Source organism: Plecotus auritus, assembly GCF_963455305.1.
Source record: "Plecotus auritus genome assembly, chromosome: 1".
Classification (NCBI taxonomy): domain Eukaryota; kingdom Metazoa; phylum Chordata; class Mammalia; order Chiroptera; family Vespertilionidae; genus Plecotus; species Plecotus auritus.
Window position 1 is genome coordinate 213,855,408 of NC_137770.1, and position 13,041 is coordinate 213,868,448.

The 13,041-nt window shown below is 40.3% G+C and overlaps 1 protein-coding gene across 1 annotated transcript in view; it reads right to left on the bottom strand.

Moving 5' to 3' along the window:
- Positions 1-13,041, bottom strand: part of TMEM165 (transmembrane protein 165) — a 30,707-nt gene that overhangs the window by 15,320 nt on the left and 2,346 nt on the right. Inside the window, exon 2 of the mRNA XM_080640288.1 lies at positions 4,971-5,196. Within this exon, the coding sequence (XP_080496414.1) occupies positions 4,971-5,196 (226 nt within the window). The remainder of the gene's footprint in view (positions 1-4,970; positions 5,197-13,041) is intronic.

Here is a 13,041-nt window from a genome sequence, read left to right on the forward strand (position 1 = left end):
CCTGCTGGTCTGATCGCCCACAACTGCCCTCCCCTGCCGGCCATCTTGTGACAGCCATCTTGTGACCACATGGGGGTGGCAATCTTGTGTGAGGGTGTGACGGTCAATTTTGCATATTACCTCTTTATTATATAGGACTGTGTGTATACATACACAATTTTATTTAGATTTAGATAAATGGACAGATAGGTCACAAATGCTAAAACAAATGAGGTAAAATGTTAACAGATAAATCTGGATAAAAGGCATATAAGTGTTTTTTTGTACTACTTTGTTTTTGCAACTTTATAAACTTAAAAGATTTTCCATAAAGAGGTTTTGATATTTTTTAATGAAATGTAGCAAGCCTTTTTAAATGTATTGAAAACTTAGTTTTCCTTTAATCTTCAGATAATATTTACCAGTAAAATACAACCACCAACTGTGTTACCACTCACCCTTAACAATCCCATCTTTGGGATGCCTTGACATCTCCACAGACAGCAAAAAAACACCTGGTATTCTAACTATGATGTTCTTCCCTAGTTACTATCCCTCTATTTCCTCTTTCTTTGGGAACCTTTCCTTGATGCTCAAGCACTTTTTCTCTGGGAACAATGAGTGGTTATTCTCTTTATCTTCCATCAAGTCAGAAGAGAGCTACAAATGTTTGGCCCTTCTACATCTTGACAATGTATTTGAAGTGAAGATACAGATTTGGGAATCACTAACTTATAGACAAATACTAGTTTTTACACTGAGAACACTCAGCATGAGAATGTTAATGTGAGTGGAAAAATAAAATAAAACTAGTGAATATCAGTATTTATGGTACCAACATTTTTTTTTTTCAGGGAAAAAGAAACTGAACTATTAGAAGCACATAGTGTCACAGAAGTCAAAAAAATAAAAAGTTAGGAATGCCCATGAACGTAACCTGAGGGGCTCATTAAAATGAAAGGTGAACTCTGTAATAAGGAAAGCAGATTATCAAAACCTTTACAACAGTGTTAGAAGCAGAAATCAGACTGCTGGTGGATAGGAGTGAAATGGGAGGAGGGTCTTGAGGAGGAGGGTTAATAGCAGTAATAATAAAGCTCTGAAGTAGGTAAGATTGTAGTCTTTGCTGTCAAATGGCATAGAGGCTGGGTAAAACTCCCACCTAAGTGAGGGGCAGAGCCTGGATACAACGCCAGGCAGCCTGCCTTACTGGCACTGTTAGCCCTCTGAAGAAGTACAGACAAGAGACACAGGTGAGCAATCTACAAACTATGACTGACATAACCCCAAGGGTACACAAAGTTTTTAGAAGGGAACATGGATGACTAGTTTTTGAAAAACTTTTTCCAGAATCTTAATTTCCATACTCTGCTCTTTCCTAAACTCATCTGCCTGTAAACATGCTTATAGTTAAGGAGTCATGCAGGTTCTCCTCTCATGTCCTTTCTTCGCAGTTGCCCTCTACCCACTTTACAAAGATACCTTTACCCAACTTCCTAAGGTGCATTTCCCTGTAGTGTAGAAAAATAGATATTCTAGGGCACTGAAAAGGGAGTTTGAAATACTGGTGTTCTCAATCCAGGCATCATAAACCAGAGATATGGCTTTGGGTCTTCCCTGTCTTATACACCAGTGGTCGGCAAACTGTGGCTCGCGAGCCACATGCGGCTCTTTGGCCCCTTGAGAGTGGCTCTTCCACAAAATACCACGTACGGGTACAATACGAATGAAACTTCATGGCCCATGCGCAGAAGTCAGTTTTCGGCTCTCAAAGGAAATTTGAATCCTTGTATTGTTGATATTTGGCTCTGTTGACTAATGAGTTTGCCGACCACTGTTATACAGGTTTCTGGGAAGATCATAGCATTAGAAATAATGGCATTATGGTCATTGGAAATAATGGTTATGGCATCAGCAGAATATTTTGGCCTCAGTATTAATAATTTTCACTAAATAACATGCCTTTTTCATCCCCAGCCAGTGTAACAATAATTCATTTTCCCTAAGGCAGAGTCTTGTAACAACAAAGAGCATCAGAAAGACACTGAAGTTCGGTGTCTCATTTCACCCAGGTGGCACACTCATGGCTGGGTTCCATGCCAAGTTTATCCATCCATCCATCCATCCATGTTAGAATTAAAATTATAAAGTAGATGGTTGTCACGGGGATGTATATCATGTTTATTTAAATTCAAAAACAAAGTCAAATGCTTTCTGTCAGAAAATAAGCCTGACTAAAATGATTAACTATGGATATACTTGAACTGCCATGGCAATTGGGTAATGTGGTAGATGTTTTCCATAAACTGAATGCACTAAATCTATAGTTCCAAGGTCCCAGGAAAATATACTTAAAACATATAATGTGATACAAAATTTAAAATGAAATATTTTATTGGCAAAGTACACTGAAATGAACAATATTTCTATTTTCACAACCATTTATAAATATAGTATACCCGGTTATACAAAGTACTTCTAAGTATAAGACTAATATGTGTAAGAACAGTCATTTGATAAATTTCAGAAAAACTTTCTTTGTATGCTTGGTTTCTAAATCTCTGCTTTCAACAAAATCAACATAAGTTATTAAGTTGTCAGCTGATAAATCATTAGATATCATCATTTTTTGTGATAAACCAACTAGTATGTGATTTTTAGTATATAACCCAGGAGTTCCAAGGAACTGAGTGACATGGTATAACAAAATTCCTTATTTATGTGAACAAAATTTATCTGCCTTTATATCTATTTAAAAAAAAAAGATCAGAATTGATTCTAAACCTTGCTCCATAGTAGCAATAAGTTGTCATGGACATATAAACTGATTTTATTATTTTTTTTAATTTTTGGGGGGGAGGGACAGGGGAATCGCAGGGGTCAGCACATCCAGAGTGCAATGGATAAGCCTTGCCCTGGGAAGAAAACCTTTGTAATCATATCTCCCCTGCCAGGTCAATATATATAAACTAATTTTTAAAATAATAATTCTATTGCCCTGGCCAGGTGGCTCAGTTAGTTGGAGCATTGTCCTGTACACTAAAAGGCTGCAGGTTCAATTCTCAGTTAGGGCACATACCTGGATTGTAGGTTTGATCCCCAGTCAGAACATGCAGGAGGCAACAGATCAATGTTTTTCTCTCTCTCCTCCTCCTTCTCTCTCTAAAATCAATAAAAATGTGTCCTCAGATGATAATTAGAAACATAGTTGTATTATCCTCTTAAGAAAAGCATTTCCAACTTTAAAAAAAATGTTTAAATTTGTGATAGATTTTGCTTTGATCAATTATGTACTAATAACTAGAACTCCAGTCATATAAACTGTTAACATTTAGAGGCCTAAAGAAAATTTTCAGCATCTTTTAAAATTCACTTTGTATACATATTTTTGCTCCAAAATAAGTAAGACAGTGTGATCCAAAAAAGATTTTCAAGTAAAAATGTTTGACCAGATATAGCAGGCTAATTCTTTTTAAATATTACATGTGTCCTAGCAGGCTAATTTTTAAGTTGATAATTTTGTATGGCCCACGAATGATGTTATAAATATCCAATGGCCCTTGGCAGAAAAAAGGTTCCCCACCCGTTTTAAAAGAATGCCATACAGTTTTTGCATACTATACCAGAAATTAGATCTCCTTAACTCCTTAAGCTTAATATGACAAGTCTTAGATCACTTCAATGTGACAGGATGTACATACTTTTTCAAAATTATTTTAGATACACGAGGAAAAGGTTTGAAGACCACAAATAGAACCTATCCTTTCAATAGTACAGGTGAGAAGAGCTGTCAGACAGCACCAGCAGCTAGAGGGAGGTGGGCCGAGAGTCAGGACAGGAGAGACTAACCCCACTTACAGCTGAGGAAATGGATATGAACACAAAGATGTCGGGGGAATTGATGGAGCCAGCTTCCGGTGAGGGAATGGGCAGACAGGATAGCCTTCTAGTTATCTCGAAGCTCAAAGTTTCAAAAATAAAATTCTCTAATTTAATGAAACTCATTCCAAACAAGTAACTTTACCATTTACAACTTACCCCACTTTTCCTATTTCCTATAATCAAAATTTACTTTTGAAGAGAAAACTGTTTTTATTGTGAAATACGAATAATGCTAATGCTAATTTCTAAAATATTAAAAGTAGTCAAATTAATTTAATCATTAAAATACTCATGTTTTAAAAGACGTAAACTACTACCAGCATCTAAGCAGCCAGAAATGGAAATTGCTGAGGGAAGAACAGGGTGAATGACTGAGCACTTGTGACCCTGTAAGGTAGGTAGATATTTCCATTTTACAGATGGGGAACCTGAAACTCAAAGAGGTGTAGTAACTTGCCATTACACTAATACATGGCACAGTCAGACGCTGGCCCAAGTCTGACTCTAAGGAAGCTTACTGTTTCTACCCAACTACGTGGCTCAAGGTTGCTTCTGAATCAGAGACTAAATTATGTCTAATTATTGAATGGTAAGTTTACTTTCTCATGGTCTAATTCTTTGAAAAGCAAGCCTATGTAATAGCAGCACAAACTAGGAATCTAAGAACGTTTCACTCCTTTACTATAATGGGTAACAATAGCTTAATAGAACACAATAAACCAAGAGTGATTCCTCAGTTATTGATATCAAATGTCCTTCAACAGGAGAATATGCAATTCTCTGTGGCTGCTTGAGTTCTACTTGTAAGATATTAGACATAAATAAGCTTACCTGGACTGAAAAGGGAAAAAAAAGCAAGAATACATAGCAAAAGTAAGGATTCCAATCCAGTGAATAGTATGTATCTTAATTGAACAGCTGAACATTTAATTTTAAAAATGCAATATAGTTTTCAGGAATTTAGGAACTAAAACCATTTTCTTTTTATAAGACTCTGGAATATGAACCAAATTCCATGATTAATTGAATGATTCAGTGACTCAATACCAAACACCATGCTGTTGCTTAAAACCAATAAACTTACTAGAAGGAAAAGCACACTTACTTACCTGATAAGCACGTCATTAAGCCCAAGGCAAGCATAGCACCAGCCAACACTGTCAAACGGTTATAGCGCATTGCCATAATGGCTGCTATAAAAAATGTCTTATCACCCAGTTCAGATACAATGATAACTGATATGGCAGCGACAAATGCATGGATAAACCCCAAATTAGTTTGGGTGTCTGTATCTTCTTTATTGGTATGAACTGGGACAGCTGGTGTGAGTCCTTTCTGAAATAAAAAATATATATATACATCAGCTATTTTTTTTTAAAGAAGTCATTATTTACAATTCTTTTATTTTGTATGTGAATTAAGATATTTTTTCTGTCATGGTCATTAGACTTATTTACTGTGTAATCATTTTGAAAGCCATTAGTAATGACAGAAACCTCTAACTGATGATTGCTACAATGCAGATGCAAGTACAATTCTACAAAACAATCTATACTAATAAAAGGGTAATATGCTAATTAGACCGGATGTCTTCCAGATGTCCTTCCTGACAAAAGCCAGGGGCTTGGCTGGCCCCACCCCCAGCGGGGATCCCCACCCTGATCGGGGACCCCCTTCAAGGCAGGCCAGCCGGTCCCCACCTGTGCACCAGGCCTCTATCCTATATAATAAAAGGGTAATATGCAAATTGACCCTAAAGGCAGAACGACCAGAACAACTGCTGGACCAGTCACTATGAGGCGCACTGACCACCTCTTGGTTCCTTTCCCTGGCCTGCAGGCTCTGATCGCCTGATGGCCACCCGCTTCGGGGCGGGGCCAGCAAGTGGGCGGGAACAGCTGACCTCTCAGTCCCTTCCCCCAGCCGCCAAGCACCGAACACCAGATGACGAACGGGGAACCGGGGTGGGTGGCGGCAGGGGTCGGGGCCAGCTGTGGACAGCTGGGGAAGATGGCCCTGATTGCAGGCCAGGCCTAGGGACTGTACCCATGCACGAATTTTGTGCGCCAGGCCTCTAGTTTTTAAATAAGTGTAGTCCAACTATATCCACACATTGAAATTACCTTCTTTTCTAAGAATTTGTGAGCTGAGATTAAGTTCTTAGCTTTTTATTTGTAACAGGTGTGAAAGACCAAGGTATGCTTATCAAACATCCAAATAACAGGAAGCTGAGATAATTCTCATTAACACTTTAGAGGAAAGAGTAAGATTCAGAAAGCTCTCAATAGGCTGGAGCAAGAGTTGACTGTAACTAAGATGAGGTCTAATATAGCTGGATATGTCGATGGTCCTACACTAACGGCTAAAAATATGAGATAATATGTCCTGATAAAAAGACAAAACAGTGCTTTGGTTGACATTTAAGTTGAAAATGTGACAAAGCTCCAAAAGGGCAACAAGCACTTTAAGCACTTTAATGCAGCGGTCGCCAACTGGTGGTCTGTGAGGTCCAAAAGGTTGGTGACAGCTGCTTTAAAGAGTTAGTGACATGTCCATCATTCTACGATGCTCATTCTTTACCCAAAGTTGCATACTGGTTCTGAGGCACCACATTTTAAATATTTTATTTTTTCTTAATGTTACTTGTTAACTCATACTAGTACCGGTTCTGAGGCACCACATTTTAAGAAAAACTAATCCTAAAATTTATATGGAACCACAGAAGTCCCTGAACAGCCAAAGGAATCTTGAGAAAGAACAAAGTAGAGATCACAGTACTTGATATCAAACTATGTTATAAAGCTACAATAATCAAAACAGTATAGTACTGGTATAATTACACACACACACACACACACACACACATCAATGGCATCAACCAGAAATAAATCCTCAGTTATTGTATAACAAGGGAGGCAATAATATTCATGGGGTAAAGACAGCCTCTTTAATAATAAGTGGTGCTGGGAAAACTGGACAAATACAAGCAAAAAAATTAATCAAAGATATGATTCATGCATGCACAGACACAGGCATATTATGAAATCTTGTCATTTGTGACAACATGGATAGGCCTTGATGATATTATGCTAAATAAAATAAGTCAGACAAATACTGTATGATTTCACTTACTTATGGAATATAAAACAAAACAAAACAGAAAATAGACCTATAGATTGAGAACAAGCTGATGGTTACAAAGGAAGAAGAAAATAAGATTATATCTATATCTATATGTTATCTATCTATCTATCTATCTATCTATCTATAAAGAGAAACCAATTCCTTGTAGGCTCTATCAGGGGTCCTCAAACTTTTTAAACAGGGGGCCAGTTCACTGTCCCTCAGACCATTGGAGGGCCAGACTATAGTTTAAAAAAAAAACTATGAATAAATTCCTATGCGCACTGCGGGCCCGGGACAAGTCGGCTGCTAAGCAGGACAGGCAGTGGCACCCGGCGGGCCGGATAAATGTCCTCAGCGGGCCGCATGTGGCCCGCGGGCCATAGTTTGAGGACCCCTGCAAGTCTTCAGATACGTCCAACCAGAAAGCGCTCTGCACTTAGGCATTCACTACCTACAAGTATAGAGTTAACAACTGTGGGGCAATCTCTGACCAATGAGGGAAGTTGGTTCTGAGGTTCATTTTATAAGGCTCCTTCAAAGTTTCAGCAGAATTCAGTACAATCACTCATGCAAAGGCGAACTGGAAAATGCAGCGGAGTACATGCATTTACCTCCTTCCCTGGACTGACAATGTGAAAGAATACTGGCATGTTCTGAGAACAGGGAGCAAGCCATCAGATGAATGGTTGGGGTAACAAGATAAATAGGGCACAGGCTAAAAATCCTGTATGGTTATGGCCCAGCTTAGAGGCAAGCAAGAAGCCTTTAAAAGTTGTTGAGTAGAAGACAAAAACATAATTAAAGCACTGTGACTTATACATCAGGGCTAAAAATACCAGCCGCCAGACCAATTAATTAGGAAGTCAGCTGCTCAAAACCAATGTTAATAATAGGGAAAGAAAAAAATTCTGTACATTATGGAAAGAAAATCAACAGAACTTTAAAAAGGGGGGAGAATCAAAGATGATGGTTAAGGTTTTCTATCTGGTTGACTAAGAGAAATCCTAGTATTCCTACAAGGTATGTGGGAAAGAGGAATAAAAATAAGGGGTTTGGTTTCAGACACATTCAATTTGAGGTGATAAAAAAGCATTTCAAATGAAGGTTTCCAAGAAGTCATACAAATGGGACCCCTGAGTTTAGCCTCAGGGCATATATCTGGGAGCCTAAATTTATCAGAGCTTTACAAGTAGATGAAATTCCCATGGGCCTAGAGATTAAATTGAAAAGCCTTAGGGAATGTCTATTTTTAGGGAAAGGGGGTAAGGGGAGGGGGGAGAAGAGAGAGAAAAACTGTTTTAGATATTTAGAAAGCCAGGCCAGAGATCGCCACAGATGGTCAAGATAGGGACAAACACCATTCACTGAGCTACTAACTAATTAGATGCCAGGTATTTTCATATACATTATTCAAATATTCAAAAACCTTAAGAACTGTTATCCCAACTTAACACAAGAGGAGTAACCGAGGACCAATAGTGTTAAATAATTTTTCCAAGTTCATACAGCAAAGATGGGGTCCAACTCTTCAAAAAGTAGAGAGAACAGTGTCAAAATGAGAACTGAAAAAGAGCCCTGCGTTTAGCAATTAGGTAAAGTTATACTTCAAAAATGAAATTTCAATAAAAAGACAGGGGCTCAGCCCTAGCTGGGTGGCTCAGTTGTGGAGCACTGTCTCATACACCAAAAGGTTGCAGGTTTGATTCCTGGTCAGAGCACATACCCAGGTTGTGGGCTTGATCCCTGGTTGCGGCACATATGGGAGGCAACTGATCAATGTTTCTCTTTCACATCGATGACTTTTTTTCTCTCTATCCCTTCCCCCTCCCCCTCTAAAATTAGTAAAAACATATCCTCAGGTGAGGACTAAAACAAAAGAATAAAAAGACGGGCTCAAGCCAGATAATGGAAGACTAAAGCAAAGTAAAAAAGCAGCTAATTTCCGAGATAGAAATTTGGTTGCTAAAACTGAAGAACAGAAACTACAGGCATACCTCAGAGATACTGTGGGTTCAGTTCCAGACTACCACAATAAAGCGAGCCTCGCAATAAAGCAAGTCATAATCTTTCTGCTGGTGGAGGGTCTTGCCTCGAATTTGTAAAGAACGCAACACCTGTGAAGCGCAACAAAGCGAAGCGCAATAAACCGAGGTATGCTTATAATGCAGTCAGGATGACTTAAATTAATGGCCTCCTTCTTTCTTTCCCCAAGTAGGAAAGAACCTATGGGCATGTGTATGCAGACGGAAAAGAACCAATAAAAAGATAAAGATATTGAGGAAGAAAAATACCAGAGGTCAGAGAATAGGCACACGGACACAGAGAAAAGGTATGGAAAGGATGATAGTTCTGTCCAGTCTAAAGGCAGAAGGTAGCCGAGGCCGGTTTGGCTCAGTGGATGGAGCGTCAGCCTGCGGACTGAAGGGTCCCGGGTTCGATTCCGGTCAAGGGCATGTACCTGGGTTGCGGGCACATCCCCAGTAGGGGGTGTGCAGGAGGCAGCTGATCGATGTTTCTCTCTCATCGATGTTTCTAACTCTCTATCCCTCTCCCTTCCTCTCTGTAAAAATATCAATAAAATACATTTAAAAAAAAAATTACAACCATCTAATAAATATTTATTAAAAAATAAATAAATAAAAAAATAAAGGCAGAAGGTATGGGCAGAGAAGCAAATAATAGATGTGTACAAGAGAGTCAGATGCAGTGACTATCATTTCAATTCTGATACTCCACTCTTCAATTATAGTGTAATGAAATAGTAAGTAATGAAATACAGTGTTTTCCTTAGTACAAATACCATTATTTCATTATTTTAATTTGGGTCTGAAACCCAAAACATTTACATCTTGAAAGCAGAATTAACAAATTATAATTAGAAATTGACTTGTCTTTACTCAAAGTTAAAATTAGTTCCAAATTGAAAAACTGTAAAAAGAAAAACATATGCTCACTTAGAAAGTATTCTTTTCTACTTTCATGATCTTCAAGGAAGAAAATGACAGTCAACAATGGAAAAATAATTCCTTCTAGTTCTAGAGTTCAAATGAACACGTATGTTTGACTACTGAAACAAAACAAGATACTTGCATCAGAATCTTCATCTACACAAAATACTAGGGAAGATGAAGATACTTTCTTAGAAAAAAGACTGATATCCCTGCAAAAAAAAAACACAAAAAGTGCTCAACAAAAGTTACCACACAAGAGGTTAGATTATTTAAAGATAAAAGACTCAGAAGGAAATGCTTAGAATTGGCTTAAAACCCTCTCCTAGCCATTACTAGTCCTAATAAAAGAGTAATATGCAAATTAACCATCACTCCGCTACACCCACCAGCCAATCAGGAGCAAATATGCAAATAAGCCCAACCAAGATGGCTACGGCCACAGAGAGCAGGAGGGAGGCTTGGGTTTCCCTGGCAATGGAAGAAGCCAAGTTTTCCACCTGCCCTTTCCGGCCTAGGCTTCCACTCAAGGCTACAAAGTTTCAATGATAGAAGATACATAAATCCAAACAGAAATGGCGGCAGCCACGGAGCTGGAAAGAGCAGGAGGCTAGGGTTGCCCCCCGGCGATGGAGGAAGCCAAGCTTTCCGCACACCCTGGCCGGCCCAGGCCTCTGCTTAAGGCTACAAAGTTTCAATTATAGAAGATACATAAATCCCCCAAAAAATGGCTGCCGCCATGGAGCAAGCAGAAGGCTTGGCTCCGCTCCAGGCTACAAAGTTTCAATTGTAGAAGATAAATAAACCCGATACCAGGGCCTCCAATTGGGTCGCCAGAGGGCGTGGCCAGCCTGCAAACCACCACAGGCCCCTCGCCCAAGCCGCCTCATGCCCCAAGGGAACCCCCACCCTGATCCACGACACCCTTCAGGGCAAACCAGCTGGCCCCCACCCATGCACCAGGCCTCTATCCTATCTAATAAAAGAGTAATATGCAGATTGACCATCACTCCAACACACAAGATGACTGCCCCCATGTGGACACAAGATGGCCGCCACAAGATGGCCAGCAGGGAGGGCAGTAGGGAGGGACCAGGCCTGCAAGGGAGGGCAGTTGGGGGCGATCAAGCCTGCAGGGGAGGGTAGTTAGGGGTGACCAAGCCGGCAGAGGGAAGTTGGGGGTGAACAGGCCTGCAGGGAAAGGCAGTTGGGAGGGACCCAGGCCTGCAGGGGAGAGCAGTTGGGGGGGAGGGACCAGGCCTGCAGGGGAGAGCGGTTGGGGGAAACCAGGCCTGCAGGGGAGGGCAGTTAGGGGTGACCAAGCCGGCAGAGGGAAGTTGGGGGCGAACAGGCCTACAGGGAAAGGCAGATGGGAGGGACCCAGGCCTGCAGGGGAGAGCAGTTGGGGGGGGGGGGGGAGACCAGGCCTGCAGGGGAGAGCAGTTGGGGGGGGGGACCAGGCCTGCAGGGGAGAGCAGTTGGGGGGGGACCAGGCCTGCAGGGGAAGGCAGTTGGGGGGGGACCCAGGCTTATAGGGGAGAGCAGTTGGGAGAAACCAGGCCTGCAGGGGAGGGCAGTTAGGGGTGACCAGGCCTGCAGGGGAGGGCAGTTAGGGGTGACCAGGCCTGCAAGGGAGGGCAGTTAGGGGCAAACAGCCTGGTAGGAGAGTGGTTAGGGGGTGATCAGACTGGCAGGCAGAAGCAGTTAGGGGCAATCAGGAAGGCAGGCAGGCGAGCAGTTGGGAGCCAGCAGTCCTGGATTGTGAGATGGATGTCTGACTGCCCGGGCAGTCAGACATCCCTCTAGGGGTCCCAGATTGGAGAGGGTGCAGGCTGGGCTGAGGGACACACCCCCTCCCCTGTGCACCGGGCCTCTAGTACTTTATTATAAGAAGCCAGAAAATCTTTTTCAGAAGTTCGAAAGTGTGCACAAAAATATACATTCAACTTCGACAATGACACCATGGATAACCCTGGTTTTAAAAAATTGCTTTACAATAAAGATTATATTTTATTATAAATTTTCACTATCGGTCTGGCTGGCGTGGCTCATTGGTTGAGTGTCGTATGAATCAGGAGGTCAGGGTTCCATTCTCAGCACACATGCGGGGTTGCAGACTCAATCCCCAGAAGGGGGCGTGCAGGAGGTAGCCGATCAATGATTCTCTCATATTGATGTTTCGATCTTTCTCTCTCTCTCCCTTCTTCCTCTCTGAAATCAATAAAAATATATTTAAAAAAATAAAAATAAATTTTCACTATCGTTTCTTTTTATGGATGGTTTAGTCTGTTTTTTAAACATTTTATTTTTTATTAATGTTACTTGTTAATTCATACTAGAATAATACATACTTAACAGATACATTTTTATTTTAATGAATGTTTTAACAACTTTATTTTTATGAATATTGTTTTTAATGGATTTATAAATTTGGACATTTGAATGGTATTAAGGGTTTCACTGATTTTAATGAACTGCTTTGATGGTAGAACACCAGGCAATGAATTTGGCAACATAATGTTCACTTCACTCTGACACAGCAATCCTGAGCAAGAAAAGCCTTCTCACATCTCACATGGCCTCAATCTTAGCTATAAAGAGGCCTGAAATGGGAAACCGGACTGTATGAAGCAGAACTGTTAACTTAATGAAAATGAAAAAAAGTTCAAATATTGTGTGGAAGGCTTCTCACAGGTAAAAGATAATAAAAGAAATGCCAAGAAACAGTAAATGTCAAGAATTTGTACTGGGTCAGATAATAGGCTTTATCAACAGTGCTACTTAACCAGAACAGTTCTTGGGACTTCCAGAATATGCAGCAAATTAAAAATTACCTTTATTAAATCTATCTAACCTCCCTCAACTAGAAGGACTTAATGTTTCTTATATTATGTACTCAGCCTAGGGAAGGTATAAGAAAAAACTGAGTAAGTCACTAGAAGCATTAACTGCATAAGTGAATACAAATGATCAACCGCACTTCTTTTCATTTGTTTGTATATTGGGGTTTAATTCTAAGTTCAGAGTGAACTCCCCCAACTTTTATCTGATCACAGAGAAAAAAAATACCCAAAGTAGAAAGCTGTTAGAAATTCAGTTATCTTGC